The 20,009-nt window shown below is 39.3% G+C and overlaps 1 protein-coding gene across 5 annotated transcripts in view; it reads right to left on the reverse strand.

Annotated features, from left to right (window-relative positions):
- The window catches only part of LOC104595416 (ABC transporter G family member 28-like), a 133,378-nt gene that overhangs the window by 41,618 nt on the left and 71,751 nt on the right, over window positions 1-20,009 (reverse strand). For all 5 annotated transcript variants that reach the window (XR_016082748.1, XR_016082749.1, XM_088898737.1 and 2 more), the window contains exon 11: window positions 10,977-11,465. Coding sequence is in view for 3 of the 5 variants with exons in the window: in XM_088898737.1 (XP_088754863.1) it covers window positions 10,977-11,465 (489 nt within the window). In the remaining 2 variants the exon portion in view is untranslated. The remainder of the gene's footprint in view (window positions 1-10,976; window positions 11,466-20,009) is intronic.

Genomic DNA, 20,009 nt, shown 5'->3' on the forward strand with positions numbered 1-20,009 from the left:
ATTTTTCTCGGTTATGCACAAACTCAAAAGGGTTATTGCTGCTATGAACCTACTTCTGGGAGGAGATTTGTCTCGATGGATGTTACTTTCTTTGAGGAGGTACCCTATTACCCTAGGGTTTCTCCTCAGGGGGAGAGTAGTGAGAGTGGGGTTAACTCATCAGAAGTTCCTTTACTTGTTCCATTGAGTGATGAGGGATGTAATGGGGAGGGTTGTCAGAGGTGTCAGGATTTGAGAGTCTATCACAGGCGATGGAGGCAGGTTGATTTCGGTCATTAGCAGTCCAGGCCAGCCCCAATTCCTTCTGCGGATCCAGATCCAGGTACCACAGTCCCTTTATCAGATCCAGGTCCCCTTGAGATACCTTCCACTATTGCTACTTTACCTCCTTTGAATGACCTTGACCTCCCCATTGCAGCCCGTAAAGGCAAACGGCATTGCACCACATCCACAGCTCACTGCATTTCCCAGTTTTTGTCCTATGATCGCCTGTCCCCCTCTTACAGGTCCTTTCTTACATCCATTGCTGATATTCCTATTCCCAGAACAGTGCAGGAAGCCTTGTCATTTCCTGAGTGGAAAGATGCAATGAAGGTTGAAATGGATGCCCTTCTGAGGAATAATACTTGGGAGCTAGTTGAGCAGCCTTAAGGAAAGAAACCGGTTGGATGTAGATGGATATTTACTATGAAACATAATGCTGATGGTTCCATTGAAAGGTATAAGGCCCGGTTAGTTGCAAAGGGATTTACTCTGACTTATGGTATAGACTACTTGGAGATTTTTGCTCCAGTAGCAAAGATGACCACTATTCGAGTTTTGCTATCCCTTGCAGCCAGTTATTCTTGGCCCTTGTTCCAGATGGATGTTAAAAATGCCTTCCTCAATGGAGACTTACAAGAAGAAGTCTACATGTAGTTACCTCCTGGATTTTATGATGCAGAGACAGGTAAAAAGGTTTTCCGGTTGAATAAAGCCTTGTATGGACTAAAGCAATCCCCCAGAGCTTGGTTTGATGGATTCAGACAAGCCCTTGAAAAATTCGGCTATGTACAGGCCCAGTCAGACCATACATTGTTCATTAAAAGAGTGGATTCTTCCTTGACTTTGCTTGCTGTATATGTGGATGATATTGTAGTGACAGGGAATGATAACAGTGAGATTGAGTCTCTTAAGCAACTCCTTCATCAAGAGTTTGAGGTGAAAGATCTGGGAGAGCTACGATAGTTCTTGGGTATTGAGGTTGCTAGATCTAAACATGGGATTTTTATTTCTCAAAGGAAGTATGTTCTAGATCTATTGAAAGAAACTGGAAAGTTGGGTGTTAAGCCTGCAGATACACCTATTGAATAGAATCACAAGATCAGTGCAGAGGGTGGAGAGACTCTTGAAGACAAAGCTATGTTCCAACGGTTGGTTAGAAAACTCCTCTATCTTTGTCTCACACGACCGGACATCAGTTATGCAGTCAGCGTTGTCAGTCAATATATGCACTCTCCTAGAACTACTCACCTCCTTGCAGTTGAGAGAATATTAGCATACTTGAAGAGATGTCTAGGTAGAGGTATATTATTCAAGAATAATGATCACATGAAGATAGAGGTCTATATGGATGCTGATTGGGCTGAGAGTGTTGATGACAGAAGGTCTACCTCTGGATATTGTGCCTTTGTAGGAGGTAACTTTGTCTCCTGGAGGAGTAAGAAACAAAGTGTTGTTTCTCGTTCTAGTGCTGAAGCTGGATATAGATCTATGGTTAATGGTGTGGCTGAAATCCTATGGCTGAAGTCATTATTTGAGGAGTTGGGTATTGCTTATTGTAAAATAAGAGTAAACAGAGGAAGAAGAAGAATTTGTTATATTATTCATCAATCTCGTATGTATATATACAAGTTACAAATTCTATGTTAGGAAAGAATATATTAGGAAAGAAGACTAATCAAATTCCTACAAATCTGTCCTACAATCAAGGTAAATCATATCTCCCTAGTATTTACTTCCTATTTTAGTTATACAGTTTGTAACATCATATCTCCCTAGTATTTACTTTCTATTTTAATTATACAGTCTGTAACATCTTCCTATTTTAATTTTACAGTCTGTAACACTCCCCCTCAAGCTGGAGCATAGATATTAATCATGCCCAGCTTGTTACAAAGATAATCAACCCTAACCCCATTAAGAGCCTTCGTGAAGATATCTCCCAGTTGTTCTCCTATTTTCAGATAACCTGTGGAAATCAAACCTTGCTGAATCTTTTCACGAACGAAATGGCAATCAATCTCGATATGCTTAGTTCGTTCATGAAAAACAGGATTAGATGCAATGTGAAGAGCAGCTTGGCTATCACACCACAACTTGGTTGGTACTGAAGTTTTAAGACCTACTTCAGTCAGAAGCTGATATATCCACATTATTTCACACACAGACTTGGCCATAGCTCTATATTCCGATTCTGCACTCGAACGTGAGACAACATTCTGCTTCTTGCTTTTCCATGAAACTAGATTCCCTCCAACAAATATATAATAGCCTAAAGTAGACCTTCGATCTTCCTTGGATCCTGCCCAGTCAACATCTGAAAAACATTCAATTCTAGTATGACCATGATTGCCATACAAAATTCCTCGCCCAGGTGCTCCTTTTAAGTAGCACAAAATTTGTTCTACAGCTGTCCAGTGATTAACTGTTGGAGAGGACATGTACTGACTCACCACACTAACTGAATACGCAATATCTGGACAAGTTACAGTAAGATAATTCAACTTTCCAACCAATCTTCTATATCTCTCAGGATCTTCAAATAATTCACCATCTTTTGTGAGCTGCAAGTTAGGAATCATTGGAGTGCTACATGGTTTAGCTCCCAACTTTCCCGTCTCAAACAACAAGTCAAGTACATATTTCCTTTGAGATAAGAATATTCCCTTCTTGCTTCTTGTTACCTCAACACCCAAGAAGTATTTCAACATTCCCAAATCTTTGGTATGAAACTGAGTGTGGAGAAAGGATTTAAGGGATGAAATCCCTGTAGTATCACTCCCTGTAATGACAATATCATCCACATACACAACTAACAAAATGATGCCAGCAGTAGAGTGCTTGAAGAAAACAGAATGATCAGACTTACTTTTCTTCATACCAAAATTCTCGACTGCCTGACTAAACTTTCCAAACCAGGCGTGAGGACTCTGCTTCAACCCGTACAGAGACTTATGAAGATAGCAAACTTTCCCATACTCCCCCTGAGCAACAAAGCCAGGCGGTTGCTCCATATAAACTTCTTCTTGAAGATCCCCATGAAGAAAAGCATTCTTGATGTCTAATTGATGAAGGGGCCAATTATAAGTAGTTGCCATAGAAATAAACAACCTGACAGAAGTAAGTTTAGCAACAGGAGAAAAGGTATCAGAATAAACCACTCCATATGTCTGAGCATATCCTTTAGCAACAAGACGGGCTTTCAATCGGGCAATGGACCCATCAGGATTGACTTTAACTGTAAACACCCATTTACACCCAATAGCCTTCTTATTTGCAGGTAAATTTTCCAAGGTCCAAGTACCATTGTCCTCTAAAGCATTCATCTCCTCAATCATAGCATTATGCCATCCAGGGTGAGAAAGGGCTTCTTTAACAGTCTTAGGAACAGAGATAGAATCAAGAGATGCAATAAAAGAACAAGAAGAGGACGACAAATGATTATAAGACACAAATGAAGATACTGGATAAGTACACTTACGCTTACCTTTACGAAGAGCAATAGGAAGATCATCATTAGAGACTGGTTCTGATGACGAAGGAACAGGATCAGTTGAGATTGGATCTGCCGACGAAGGAGCTGGTGTAGGACATGGATCCGGAGGGGTTGGTCGCCGAGAATAAACCTGTACTGTAGGTGGCTTAGGTCTGGCAGGAGCAGATTCAATAGGATGTGAACCAGATGATGTGATAGTATAGATTAACAAATCATCCTCCCCCTGACTTGAATGAGGAGTAGATGGAAAGAAAGGTGTATCTTCTAGGAAATTAACATCACCTGACACAAGATATCTGTGAAGAGTAGGACAATAACATCTATACCCTTTTTGAACACGAGAATACCCAAGAAACACACTTCAAAGATTTTGGATCTAGTTTGGTAACCTGAGGACGAACATCCCGAACAAAGCATGTACACCCAAATACCCTAGGCTCAATAGGAAACAATGTTTTATTTGGAAACAGAACATGATAAGGAGTCTTACCTTGAAGGACAGATGAAGACATACGGTTAATCAAAAAAACATGTTGTGGAAACTGCATCAGCCCAGAAAGGTTTAGGAACCTTCATTTGAAATAACAAAGCTCTTACAGTTTCAAGGTGTCTATTTTTCCATTCAGCAACCCCATTTTGAGATGGTGTATCTACACAAGAAGTTTGATGAAGAATTCCATGCTGAAGCATGTAAGTTTGAAAGGATTCTGACAAGTACTCCTTAGTATTATCACTTCTCAATATTTGTACAGAAACATTAAATTGAGTTTTAACTTCAGCACAGAAAGCAGAAAAATGAGAAAACACCTCAGAACTATTTTTCATTAAATATAACCATGTCATACGAGAGTAATCATCAACAAAAGTAACAAAATACTTAAACCCAGTTTTGGACTCAATTGGACACGGACCCCAAACATCTGAATGGACTAATTCAAAGGAGCATTAGCTCGTTTATTGACTCTAGGACTCGAACTAAGACGATGGTGTTTAGCAAACTGACAAGATTCACAATTTAATGACGACAAATTCTGAAATTGAGGACAAATTTGCTTTAACACATGGAGAGAGGGGTGGCCCAACCGACAATGTGCTTCAAAAGGGGTTACAACTCCAGAACAGGCTATGGATCTTGGAACTTGTGTATCAAGGATGTAGAGACCTCCAGACTCATGTCCCTTACCAATAATCTTCTTCGTCGTAAGATCCTGAAATAAACAATAATCAGGAAAAAATGAGACATAGCAATTAAGGGTACGAGTGAGTTTGCTAACAGAAATTAAATTAAATGATAACTGAGGTAAACTAAGAACATATGACAAAGGAAGTGATGGTGTTGGACTAATTGTTCCAGACCCAATAACGCAAGATGTTGACCCATCTGCTAAAGTAACAGGAGAGGTAGATTTATGTGACTGAAAGGTAGAAAACATACTTGAATTACCTGTCATATGATCTGTAGCTCTAGAATCAATGACCCATTTTGAAGAGGAGGAAACAAGACCTATTGGGTTTACCTGACTTGACGATGGCAGTAACAGGAGTAGATTGAGGTTTCAATGATTCTTGGTACTGAGCAAATTTGGTATATTCATCTGCAGATATCATAACAGACTTCTCAGAAGTATTTGTGGTGGATGCAATATGGGCTGACTGAGTTTTCTTATTCTGCAACTTCCTGCAATCCCGTTTCATATGTCCTGGCTTATGACAGTAATGACACTATCTCTCCTAACTCCTGTCCACGAGTATTAGTATTCCTGTCATAGTTACTTGACCTACCACTACCACTCCTGTATTGTTGTCTCCCTGATTTAGATGTATTATTGCGGCTGACAAGGGCACTACTAGGCTGAACAGGTGGAGAACATTCTGTACGAAGGACCCTACTGAAAGCATCTTGTAGAGAAGAGATCTCTGAACTGGAAAGAATCTGAGATTTAGCAGTCTCAAATTCAGAAGGTAGGCCAGCTAAAAAACTCATAACAACCATCTTTTCTCGCTGAGCTTGTTGAACAATCACATCAGTACTAAACGGAAGCAACATATTAAGTTCTTCATATGTTTTCTTGAAATCCATGAAATAGCTTGTAAGAGATCTATCGCCTTTGTCTGCCCTGTAAAAGGCTTTGCACACATCATAAATGCGGGAAATATTCCCCTTTCCGGAGTACAAGAACTCTAGATAGTTCATTAATTCCTTAACAAATCCACAGTGAGTGACTAAACCAACCACCTCACTTTCAATGGAGTTGCGTATCTGCAAGAACAAAAGGGCATCCTCCCTCAACCAAGACTTTCTCGAGTCATCATTAGGAGGGTCATCAGTCAAATGGTTATCCATAGCAATACTCAGCAAATATAGTTGAACAGCTTTACTCCAATCCAGATAATTAGAGCCATTAAGCTTATGCTCAGTTATTTTTGACATCACTGGAATAACATCCGACATAACTACTGATTTCTTGTCTGCCATAATCTCAAAATTCAAATAAACAGAATATTTTGAACACCGAAAATCAATCAGAGCACACCTGTTGAAAACACCGGAATGGATATGCACGTGACAAAGCACAAATATGTGCTATACAGGACGAGGCGAGCCAAAAGACAACGACCGAAAAAAATTTTCCGGCGACAGATGTGCCTCCACGTGTCGGCGCGCGTGACTGTGGCAGAATCTTCAGGCGGTGCGTGAGACACACGCACAAGGCTGCTGACTGCCGGACTTTGCAGAGACTAGATGCTCTGACTGCTCCAAGGAGGTGACCCGAAACACCTAGAAATTTTCCTCTACCTACTGTTTACTTAAAACAAAATGGCAGGCAGAGACTAGATGCTCTGATACCATGTAAAATAAGAGTAAACAGAGGAAGAAGAAGAATTTGTTATATTATTCATCAATCTCGTATGTATATATACAAGTTACAAATTCTATGTTAGGAAAGAATATATTAGGAAAGAAGACTAATCAAATTCCTACAAATCTGTCCTACAATCAAGGTAAATCATATCTCCCTAGTATTTACTTCCTATTTTAGTTATATAGTCTGTAACATCATATCTCCCTAGTATTTACTTCCTATTTTAATTATACAGTCTGTAACATCTTCCTATTTTAATTATACAATCTGTAACACTTATGAGAAGCCCTTAATGTTGTATTGTGATAATCAGGCTGCTATTAATATAGCTCATAATCCGGTACAACATGACAGAACTAAGCATATCGAAGTCGACCGACATTTTGTCAGAGAAAGGGTTTTGTCTCAATTGATCAACCCTCTCTCTCTTTTCTAAATCCCTTTGTGTGCCTTTTCTTTTCTCCCTCTCTTCTTCTTCTTTTCTTCTGAAATTTCTCCTTTTTCTTTCGAATTCAAGACTGATTGTAGTCTTGATCGACTACTAAGATTATGCCCAGGCCAAATAATTTGTTCCATTAAGGTTGATTGAAGTCAGTCCAATCCAGTCAAAACAGAATCTATGATACCAACCCCAAACACTAGAATTTGCTTCATCTCACTTCCAGATTGCTCCATTGACTAAACGAATATCCAAAAACAAGGTTTTTATTCTTTATGGACCTAACTGAGGCCAGTCCAGTACTTGAAGGTCCCAAATATAGGGTTTCTCTGCACTCGACTTTCGAGGAGAGAGAGAGAAGAAGCAACCGCTCCTACTAGAGCTTCTTGAACTTCTTCCAACTGCAACTGCCCTCTTCTAGAGATAAAAAGGAACCCCAAAAGCCTTGAGCACCACACCCAAACTGTCTCTTTAACCTGTAATGGAATCTCTCTATTCGCTTGGGTTTTGGGCAAAAAACAATAGCCTCACTTTCTTGGCAGTCTACAGCCAGATTCTAACTCTCCAAACCCTCTACCAATTAGGCATAAAAGTTCTCAGAACAATCAACAACTTATCTCTCCATACACTCTTCTAATCGAAGGGTGTATGGGAAAAGAAAGAAAAAAGAAACAAAGAGAAGGAAAGAAGCCTTGCTCTGTTACCGAGATGTGATTTAATCCAATAAAGTTCTGCAAAATAATTTCAGATTTAAGCAAAGAAAGAAAGAAAAGAAGAAGACAACAAGGAAGAAGAAGATGGAGAAGAAGGGAGAAAGAAGAAGAGTTCGATGGTCTCTCCTTCTACCTCTCTTAACTTTTATTAATCTCATTAAAACTAATCAAATTACAAGTCTGCCCTTAAGTGGGCGGCCAGCTCATCAGTCTACTTAAAAAAGACATAAAAAACATTAACAGGCCCATTAACAAATAAAGTAACTAGAAGAACAATAATAAGAAAATAATGGGCTAGGGCCCATTCGGCCTAGTCTCTCTACACTTTTGTTTCTCTTTTAATTGTTACTTAAGTAGGAGTATCGGTTTATTATTATAATAAAAGTGGGGTGGCATTTAGAGGAAGTTATTCTCTTCTCTCTCTGCCACAGCCCTAGTTCTCTCTCACTGTCTCTTCTCATCCCTTCTCCCCTTTTCTTTTCTCTTCTTATATTGTTTTTGTCCAGTTTTCTTCTATTCTTAAGAATGTTCACACTTAGCTAAAGTTTATTTTTCAGATTCATAAATGTCTTCCAACACTAATGAGGTTACTTCAAAAGAGATTAGATTGGGAGAAAATGCTTCAAATGCTGAAAGTCCTCAATCTTTTTTAGTAAGAAGAAGAATTTTATTAATAACTGAGTAAATAGGTTACAGAAATACAGAAGAGGATAGAAAGACAATTTATGCCCAACAAAATATTACAATACAGCCCAGAAAAGCTGCTGCCTGTAGACCCCCTGTTTAGCTAAAGAATCAGCTATCCCATTGGCAGTCCTCCTAATCCATGTAAAAGAGGCACTGAGATCCCTTTCAAAGCTTTCAATCTCCCTTAGAGAGTGCATAATAATCCAAGGAGCATTACTCCTATTGGTAATCCAAGAGATCACCAGTTGTGAGTCCCCTTCAACCTCCAGGTTTCTTAAATCTGCTTTCTTAGCAAGATTTAGACCTTGTAGCAGTTCTAACTGCTCAGACTTTTTAGAGTCACCTATCCCCAAAGGACCTGAATACATTGCCAATACTTTGCTTGAAGAGTCTCTAAACACACTGCCAATGCCTGCCAGACCCAGGTTACCTAAACAGCTTCCATCAAAGTTTAGCTTGATTTTGTTGGTACTTGGGGGCTTCCATTTCATCACCTTTCTTTCTTCCTTCTTGGAGGAGTGTGCCACTTCATTCCATGCCCTTACTATATCAGTCATTGAGAAACTTTGGAAGAACTCAAGAGTTTTTACCCAATGTGCAACTCTTATCTTTATAGTTTCCACAATTTCTTCCTTTGACCTGTACTACTCATTAAAGATCCTTGAATTCCTATAAACCCATTTATAGTTTTTTGTAGGTCCTGCTCCCGCCAAACCAAGCTTCAACCTAGAAAAGATTTTTGCCACATGCACAACATTAGGATTTCTTGAACCACACACTTTCTTACCTAGGCTATCACCCCATTAAACTCCTCAATCTTCTCTTCAACCTTAGTCCTTCAACACAAGTCAACACCCAACCTTCCAACCTTCACCTCTCCAAAACAAAGATAATCACCATGTGACTCACATTCTAACAGTCCTCGCTGCTGCCTATGACTATAGCCCTCTGCCAAGAACACATCCTTCCACTGATTCCTCCTCCCCCTCTTCCAATCTATCCTTCTCAACAGAAGAGTCCTCCCCTAAGTCCAACAATGCTGGTTTGTCCGCAACATCCTCAGCATACTCAGCAGTAACGTGAACTTTAACAGTCTGAGAACTGTGAATCAACAAAATCCTCCTCTGTTCTTCCGACAATCGTCCTTTTACCACTTCTGTCATACTCATCGATCACCTAATCCATCTTTCTTCCTCTTCCTTTCTTACCTTAGCCAAACATCTTCTTCCCAACCCCCCATGCCTTTTAAAATTTGGGCAATTGAAACCTAGAAGGCTTCATTTGTCCTCTTCACCCTTCCAAGACTGATTGGCCTTCCTACTATCATTAATATCAACATTCATGACCTGGGCCCCACTCAATTCTCCATTGAGCCCAGCAATCTTAATCGCCTCTTTAAGATCTGTCATTGACCATTACTTGAGATGTACTTCGATTTACCTAATGAAAGGTCGTGACGAAGTTCCAAGAATTATCATGGTGTTCTACAAAATGATTGAAACACAGTTTGGAAAGAAAATTAAACAACTATTTTGAAATAATGCTATGGAATATTTTGCTTGGTCATTGAACATCTTTCTTGAAGATGAAGGCTTTCTACATCAATCACCATTTACATTTACCCCTCAACAAAATGGAGCCACAGAGAGGAAGAATTGACACCTTAATTGAGACTGCTTGTGCCCAACTCTTTCAGCACAGGGTCCAAAGAATTATTGGTCTCATGCGATTCTCACAGTCCATACCTAATAAATATGATGCCATTCCAGGGATTGGGTATGCATTCTCCCATCTCTATTCTTTGTCAAGCTAGACCTGTTTTTTCCCTGCCTGCTAAAGTGTTTACTTGTGCGTGTTTCATTCATATAAATGACACTGACAAGGGCATCCTTGTTATTTTACTCCTTTTAAACTTATAACCTAATAGGGGCTGGATGGTAGAGAAGAGAGTATCTGCCACCCTTTTTTCTTCAAACTTCTTCTTCTCATCTCTTTTTTCTCAACTCTGTAAAGTTGTAGATTTAAAACTCAGAAAAGTAATTTTGATTAATGAAAAACGTTGTCATATCTAAAGTTGATCCAACTCCAATCTGAAATCCAGTGAGTTGATTATTCCAAATAAAATATGGATATCCTAAATATGTAATTAGATCATATCTGAATACAGGTATATCTGGTCTAAATATGACCTATTGGCAGCTTTCTACAGTTCGGTTGATGTCTGGGCTAAACAAGGGGTCAATAGGGATCAATTTTTCTGGACCCAATTGTAAATGAATGTGTGTTAACTGGAAGATTCCAGATAATATGCAAAATGTTTGCACATAAACCTAATTCTTTTATCCCCTCAAAAAAAAAAAATCTTTTAGTATCAAAATAATTATGGATTCAACTAACTCATTTTGTCATTTTCCGTTCCAGAGTTTACCTCTTTTATTATTTTCCAATATATTTTAGAAAATTAAGAATGTTTGGCAGTATGTTCTATAAAGAAAAAGAAACAATTAAATATCTACCTTCCAAGAAAGTATTTGTATTGTGTGTACACACCAGGAGTAATTCGATTGGATAAATCTTTAGACTTTAAGAAATTGTGCTGTATATGGTCTCGCTTAAGTTCAACATTACATTTCACATCCTGCCATAGATCTCCAGCAAAAGACTGCTCTTCACCTTCACCTCCAACAGGATTTGTTCCATTGTTTGGATTAACACCTTCTGAGGACATTGTAATTCCAGCATCCTCCTGCATGTCTGGCGGTACTGGGTATCCATTGTGAAGCATCCATCTGACAGGAAGCTGTTTATTATAATCCACATCTGGGCTTGGCTTTACAATACCCTCCAGAATGTCAATGAAGTGGTCTGGAGGATTAACACGGTCAGGGACATGGATCCCCAGGCCTGAAAAGTATTCCTCCACTTTCTTCACAGATCCATGATACACAGTACGACCACCTTTGGCTAGAAGTATTAAATCATCAAACATCCTGAACAAGGTATAGCTGCAGTAGAAAACAACTCATTACAAATAGCTAAATCGGAGATATGTAAATATGCAGGCAATTAATTTGCTTCAGAGTCATAAATGTCATGCTACAAATATGTTATAGTCTCCTATATGACTTAGCAAGAATATTAAATATTTTTCTCACTGAATTTTAAGATGTATTTGCCCCACTAATATAAAGATTTTGAGAGTTGGTTAAGCCTGTACCAATGCAATGATCCTCTAAATTCTACACTGCCAGAAAATTTGAGATTTTTGTTGTTGTTGTTGTTTTTATATAATGCATCCAAGCAAACTTGACAGGATTCATGTAGCAACCCCATATAGTTGGGATAAACCTTGATGATGATAATGATGACATCCATACTTAACTTATAGTCAAAACCAAGTGCACATGATATTGTTTGGACTGTAGAGAAATAGCTTTTCAAGGGTTTTCACTTATGAGTTATAAACCCACTTCTACAGGTAGAACAAAATCTCTCTGTGAATCACTTAAGAGTCAAAACCAACCATCATTCACTGGTTGTGGCCATCATGAATTAAAACTTAAAGTTAATCTTTCCAAAATACTGGGATTTGGATTTAAAGTGACCACAAACAATTAGTAAGGAGATCTACAATTGAACAAGAACATCCCGAGGAAAAAAACTACAAGGAGCAAAGATATTAAGGAATTGGCTACTGAAGTGTCTTTGACAACAATTACTTACACCATACAGCTTCAAGAGGCATCATCTAATCATCTAGGAAGAACTAGTAAACTTCCCAAAGCATTTGGTTGCCAATTGGAGAGAACAGAGAAGGGTGGGCACATTTGTTTTCTAGTTTCGTACCTTTAGGTGTGTTAGAGTCGGCTGTAGAAAGGTAGTATAGACCTTTTATATTAAGTTATATGTTAATTGTTTAGCTGATGTGGCTCTCACTTAAGTGAGGGCATAAGAGTAATTCTTGTTTATTTAGAAAAGTATAAATAAAGGCTGGCCGACTAGAGAAGGTGTTTTTCTCTCTAGTTCAACTGAAACTGTTCTTCTTCTTCTCCTTCTTATCTGAAATCATACGGACACTATATCTGAATTTTATCATGGTATCAGAGCTACGATAATCAGTTCAGATCAGTCTCCTTCTTTTCTCTCTATTCTGCGCATTCTCTCCTAGGGTTTTGCAGAATTCTCACTGATAGCTAGGAGTTTCTCAGAAAAAAAAAGGACTTGTCATTTTCTCCTTCTGGGGGTTTTCATGCCTCCAATGAGTGCTGTTGTTGTGGTTTTGTGTGGTTGGTAGAAAACCCTCTACTCGGCAGTTCAAAGAGGGTTGGTTTCATGAGGATGGTGACAGTGAAGATTTGGTGAAACAGGTACATGATCTCTGAATCAAATTGTGTTGTGTAGCAGAAAAAAAATTTTTTTGATATGTTGCAAAACTAAATGTCCTATTCGTGAAGTGTATTGTGAGGATTTATGGTGCTGACAGTGGATGGCAGCAGTGGTGTTGTTGCTAACAGTGGTGAAGAATTGTGAGTGTTGTTGCTGAAACCTATGATAGTAGGAACCCTAGTAGTATTCAGTTGTTAGTGTGTAGTGTAGTGACTAATTAGTGCAGTAGAGTGACAACCTAGTGGTAGAATTTCTCCCTTTTTTCCTTGTGCAGTCATGGGAGACAGCAGTGAATGCAAATCAAGTGTGATGGTCCCTTCTGATTATTTGAATGTGCAGATGACTTCTATAAAACTGAATGGTGAGAATTATGTGCCTTGGGCTAAATCTGTTGAAGTTTTTCTAAAAGCCAAGAAGAAAGTGAAGCATGTGAGGGAAGAAAAACCCCCAATTGATTCTCAGGGATATGATGAGTGGGAGCAAGAGGATGCTCAAATTATGACATGGCTCTGGAACAGTATGAAATCCAAAATCAGTGTGAACTTCATGTTTTTAGATACACCCAATGAGGTCTGGGATCATGCAAGAAAGCTTTATTCTGGACAAGATAACACTACTAGGGCTTACCAACTGTACCAAGAGTATTTCAATTTGCAACAGGGGAATCAGAGTCTTGAGGACTATTACACAAGTATGAGACATCTGCGAAATGAGTTGAATCTGTATCACCCTCTTACACTTGATGTCAAAATTCAGCAATAACAAAGAGAGGAGTTGGATGTGACCAGATTTTTAGTAGGGTTGAAGTCTGAATATGAACCGGTAAGGGCACAAATACTAGGTGGGTCTGCTCTTCCCTCTCTTGAGGAAGTGTTTGCTCATCTTCGGAGGATCTCAGTTGGACCCATAGAGAATTCCACTATATCAGATAGGTCTGCATTTGCAGTTACGAGAGGGGGAGGCCGTGGTGGTAGAGGAGGTCAACCTGGCCATGGTAGTGGTGGTGGACCCATCTATGGTCGTGGTGGTGGTTGTGTTGGAGGTCAAGACTCAAGGGGGAGCCCGTGGTAGAGGAAGTGGTAATACTCAGAGGAGGTGTACACATTGTGGTATGGGGGGACTATCAACTTCTGCTATGATCTACATGGCCCACCTTCCACTTGGGCAAATCATGCAGCCATAAATGGTGGTGGTTCGAGACAAGAATCTCAGCATACTGATCAGATACCCTCTACATATACAGATGCCTCTAGAAAAGAGATGTTGAGTGTTCCACGGGATGAGTATGAGTGGTTCATTCAGGGTACATCTTAGCAAAACACGACTACCCTTGCACACTCAGGTACGGCTTGTTTGGCATCCAAACCTTCACATTGGATTATAGATTCTAGAGCTTCCGATCATATGACTGGGACTCCAAGTGTGTTTTCATCCATTTCCCCGTCCTCCACATCACAATCTGTTACTCTTGCCAATGGTTCTACATCTGCCATATGTGGTGTTGGTAATGTTGATACAGACTCATTATCCCTATCCTCAGTTTTGTATGTTCCTAAGTTTCCCTTTAACCTGATGTCTATTAGTAAATTGACTAAGTCTCTTAATTGCTCTATAACTTTTTACCCTTCCTCTTGTGTGTTTCAGGATCTCAAGACGGGGATGAAGATTGGTGGAGGGCATGAAGTTGGCGGACTGTATTATCTTGATGGAGGTGGTTCGACAACAGCCCTTTAGACATCTCTTTCTCCTCATCAGTGGCATTGTAGACTTGATCATCCATCTCTTAGAGCTCTTCAGTTACTTGTTCCGTCGTTGAGTTGTCTTTCTACTTTGAATTGTAAGTTGTGCCAGTTTGGGAAACATTATCGTGTTCCCTTTCATCCTAGAGTTGATAGTCATACATCAAGTCCTTTTTCTTTAGTCCATTCGGACATCTAGGGTCCAAACAGAATAGTGTCTTATAATGGTTACAAGTACTTTGTAATTTTTGATGATGATTATTCAAGGATGGCATGGCTTTACCTCATGAAAGAAAGGAGTGAATTGTTTTCTATTTTCCAAAAATTTTATGTTGAGATTCGCAATCAATTTGGTGTACACATTAAAATTTTCCATTTTTGATAATGGCCGCGGGTATTTTTACATACCATTTCAAGAATATTTGGAACAACATGGAATTATCCATCAAATCTCATGTACCTACACTCCTCAACAAAATGGGGTGGCTGAGAGAAAGAACCATCACCTTTTGGAAACTGCTTGGTCCCTCTTACATCATATGAATGTTCCCAAACCCTTTTGGAGTGATGTTGTACTTACATCCTGCTTCCTTATTAACCGCATGCCCATGTCTATCCTTGAAGGTCAGTCCCCATTCTCTATTTTGTTTCCCACGTTGTCTCCTTTTCCCCTTACTCCCAGAGTTTTTGGATGTGTTTTGTTCATAATTTTGGGCCTGGAATGGACAAGTTAGATGCTAGATCCACTAAGTGTATCTTCCTTGGCTATTCTAGGACTCAAAAAGGGTATAAATGTTATAATCCTAGTTTCCGACAGTTCTTTTGTGTGTCCTGATGTTACATTCTTTGAGTCTGTTCGTTTCTTCTCTGGGTTAGATGTTTCTTCTCTTCTATTGCTATAACCTCCTCTTCCAGTTCCAGTTGAGGACCCCATTCCCCTTATTCCAGTTGTGACCAAGTCTTTGCCTCCAGTGCAACTACCTACGGAACGACCACCTATCCGGCAAGTGTATACACATCGTCAGGCACCAGCTCCTCCTCCAGCTTCGTCACCGTTGACAGATCCGACAGTTGTTACCACCCCAGCCCCACCCCCCGTTTCTCACCTTTCGGCTTCCCATCGCTAGTTTGTTTCTATGTTATCCTCTGTCTCTGTTCCCAAGGATGTGCAGGAAGCTCTCACTTCTCCAGGGTGGCACTAAGCAATGGAAGAAGAACTATCGGCCCTGACTCGTACTCATACGTGGAACCTCACCACTCTTCCGCTTGGTAAGCATGTTGTGGGTTGTAAGTGGGTGTACACGGTTAAATACTTACCTGATAGGAGTGTTGAACGGTTGAAAGCTCAGTTAGTTGCCAAAGGTTATTCATAGCTATGTGGTATCGATTACACAGACACCTTCTCTCCAGTTGCCAAAATTGGGTTGGTTTGTCTGATCTCTCTTGCTGCTATGTTTGATTGGCCCTTGTTTCAGCTTGACATCAAGAGTGCTTTTTTACATGGTGATCTCCTTGAGGAAGTGTACATGGAGCAACCACCAAGGTTTGTTGCTCAGGGGGAGGGTGACAAGGTATGTAGACTTAAGAAGGCTATTTATGGACTTAAACAATCTCCCTATGCATGGTTTGGGAGATTTAGTGAAGTGGTGAAAATGTTTGGAATGAAACAGTGTTAGGTTGACCATTCCATATTTAGCTATGAATCCAATGCAAGGAAGATCCTATTGGTGGTATATGTAGATGATATTGTTATCACAGGCAGTGACAGACTAGGGATTGACAGGTTGAAGACTTACCTGCATGATCACTTCCAGACAAAGGATCTTGGCAAATTAAAGTACTTCCTAGGGATAGAGGCAGCTAGGTCCAAGAATGGTATTAATCTGTGCCAGAGGAAATATTTCCTTGATCTGCTAGAAGAAATAGGGTTGTTAGGTGCTAGACCAGCTGAAACACCCATGGAACCGAATGTTAAGTTAAGTAGTTATGCAGGTAAGGAGTTTGAGGATCCGGGAAGGTACAAAAGGTTGGAGGGTAAGCTAAATTACCTAACCATCACTCGACCTAATATCTCATTTACAATCAGTGTAGTGAGTCAGTTTATGCAGAATCCTCGAATTTCACATTGGGAGGCGGTCCTAAGGATTGTGCGTTATTTGAAGGGAGCTCCAGGTCATGGTTTGTTATATAAGAGTGGAGGAAGTCTTGAGATAGAGGGATACATGGATGCTGATTAGGCCGGTTCCATATCTGACAGAAGGTCCACTACAGGGTATTGCACTTTTCTTGGTGGGAACTTAGTGACATGGAAAAGTAAGAAGTAGACAGTGGTAGCAAGAAGCAGTGCAAAGGCTGAATATAGAGCCATGGAACACACAACATGTGAAATAGTGTGGTTGAAGCATCTCCTAGAGGGGATGGGATACTCGATTGACACTCCTATGAAGCTATATTGTGATAATCAAGCTGCAGTTCGTATCTCCTCCAATCCAGTGTTTCATGAAAGGATGAAGCATATAGAAGTTGATTGCCACTTTGTACGTGAGAAGGTGTTTAATGGAGTGATAAGTACAACATATGTGAATACAAGAAATCAATGGGCATATCTGTTTACCAAAGGGTTGAATCGGGGAAGAGTGGACTATATACGTAACAAGCTAGGATTATATGACATATACTCACCAGCTTGAGGGGGAGTGTTAGAGTTGGTTGTAGAAGGGTAGTATAGACCATTTATATTAAGTTATATGTTAATTGTTTAGCTGATGTGGCTCTCACTTAAGTGAGGGCATAAGAGTAATTCTTGTTTATTTAGAAAAGTATAAATAAAAGCTGGCTGACTAGAGAAGGTGTTTTTCTCTCTAGTTCGACTGAAACTGTTCTTCTTATCTGAAATTGTACGGACACTATATCTGAATTTTATCAAGGTGCCCCAGATGGAGGAAAGTTTCTTGCCAGATACCAGATGGAGAAGGATTCAACATTGAGGCTAAGAACTATGCCTTGAGGAAACGAGGATGAGGGGAGTTACAACTCTGAAGGTTAGACAATTGAAGAAGGCAGCAGTGCTGCTAGTAGGTGTGCAGTATCATGGTTCAAAGGTTTTTTGGATGGCACAATTTACACAAGGGGAGGGATTTAATGGAGAATGGAAAAATACAGCAAGTGAAGGGGGAAAGTGATATGTTGCAAAGAGAAGAAAAAACAAGGATACTTTGTGGGGCTCTATGAGGGTTTTTTTTTCTACTGAAACAGTGACTTATTCTTCCACTACAATCACTAAAGCCCCCCCTGCTGATGCAAGAAGGCCATTTGAGCTACCCTCAAAATTTGACTTAATATTGTACAAAGTTGGAGGGGACCAATTCTCTTGGATGGTGGATTTTTGTCTTGAATACTCCATCCCCTAAACACTTCCTCTATTTTAATCCAATGCACTATCTTGAAAAAGGCTTCTATTCCTTTCTTCTCATATGGTCTAAACAATAGAAGTTCTTGCAGCTCTACTAATGCAGGAGCTTAAGAGTCAAAATTGGAATTTTATGAAATTTTATGTATTTCTGTATTTTTGGACAGTAGGGGTATTTTTGTCATTTTGCAATTTTCTATGGGGTCCAATGATAAGGTTTAATTTTTCTAGTTATAGTTTTCTTATGTTTAAAATTTCAGAGTCATTTCATAAGTAGGATTAGAGTTATTGAGTCTTCTTTGAATTGAAATAGGATATGACAGCTTAGTTTGAGTCCTACTAGGATTATCAAGTCTAACAGTTTGACTCCTAGGATTATTATGAGTTCAGAGTCTATAAATATGTATGGATGTTTTACACAAAGGAAATGAATTATATTGAGTTTTCTTTAGCTTATTCTAGCTATGGTGAGTGATTCCTATGCCCTAGAGTGATTCTCGGCACCCTGTAAGTGATTCTAGGTATTTTCTCTCTTCTTTCTCTCCCTATTTTCTCTCTTATTCCTTTAAGAAGCCATTAACAGCCATAAAATTCTGATCGAGAAGACCATTCAACATTCTCTAAGGACTAGAACTGAGCTGGTCCTACATCAGTTGGTATCAGAGCTAACGGTTTATTCACTATGTTCTCACAAAGTGACCGATTCTACAGGCCTAGGGTATCTTCTAAACAATCTTACAGGTCTATAATCAATGATGATTGGGTTTTTGAACCATATGAAGGGTCTTTGGTTGACGTATTTGAGAAGATGGTGGAAGAAAACAGATTTAATAATGTTGGCTACGGGAGTAAGGTTTTCAAACATGTTAGAAGAGAAAGGGAAAAACCATATTTCAAAGGTGATGATGATCCACAAGCATTATTTGATTGGGTTGCTGAACTAGAAGAATATTTTGATTGGCATGATATGTTTGACAAGCAAAGGATTAGATTTGCACACATGAAGTTGACGGGTCATGCTAAAGTATGGTGGAAAACCCTTGAGCAACGACTAGAAAATAGAAGCGATGAACCAATTAGTACATGGGCAGAGATGAAGAGGTGTTTGCAAGAAAATTACACCCCACTAGACTTCCATGATGATCTATATATGGAGTTGACTAATTTTAAGCAAAAGAAGAAGCAACATGTTACAACAAAGAAATTGAAGTCAAGGGGAAGAAGGTACAAAGTTGAAAAGAAAGTAGATGATTCCTTGCATGTTGATGTCTATCCTAGAGCTGAAGTTGAGGATGGAGCTAAAGAAGAAGAATTTCAAGCTATAGAAGTTGTAGATATTAAAAATCAAGAGGGTGCAGGCCAAGAGAAAATAGAAATTGCTGGAGTTTCCAACACTCATGATCATCTTGAGGTTAATGATCAAGAAGAAATAGAAGTGGAGCAAGTTAAAGAAATTGAGGTGCAAGATACAAATGTGTTGATTGTAGTAGATCCTGGTAAGGAAGTAAATGACTTACCTATCAAGTTCAACTAGAACCAATTCAAGAATTACAACCTGACATAGCACAAGTTCCACCAACATCAACAATGGAAGGAATCCTAGAGATTGTTGAAGAATCAAGGATAGAAGAACACATAGAGATGGTGATTCCTAAGCTAGAGGTTGAAGGAAAAGTTCTAAAAGTTGTAGTTGAGAGTTTGGATAAGCGAGGGGAAGATTCATCACAATTGCTAGTTGATGAATCAAGTGTTCAAGAAACTAATGTTATTGGTGATTTAACAAAGATGGTTATGGAAGGTAGTGTTTCAGAAATACATTTCTTTCAAGATTCTTTTCTAGTTTTGTGTGTGGCCTCTACTCTACAGTCCAAGCATGTAGCTGTGGGAAGTCCTACTCCTTTTGTAATTAGGGCACATCGACTTTTCATCCTCAAGTTCTTCAAAACTCAAGGACGAGTTTTTTTGAACCGGGGGAGAATGATGCAGGAGATGAAGAGTCAAAATTGGAATTTTAC

This window comes from Nelumbo nucifera, chromosome 2, assembly GCF_055504915.1.
Source record: "Nelumbo nucifera cultivar China Antique chromosome 2, China Antique-T2T, whole genome shotgun sequence".
Taxonomy (NCBI): Eukaryota; Viridiplantae; Streptophyta; class Magnoliopsida; order Proteales; family Nelumbonaceae; genus Nelumbo; species Nelumbo nucifera.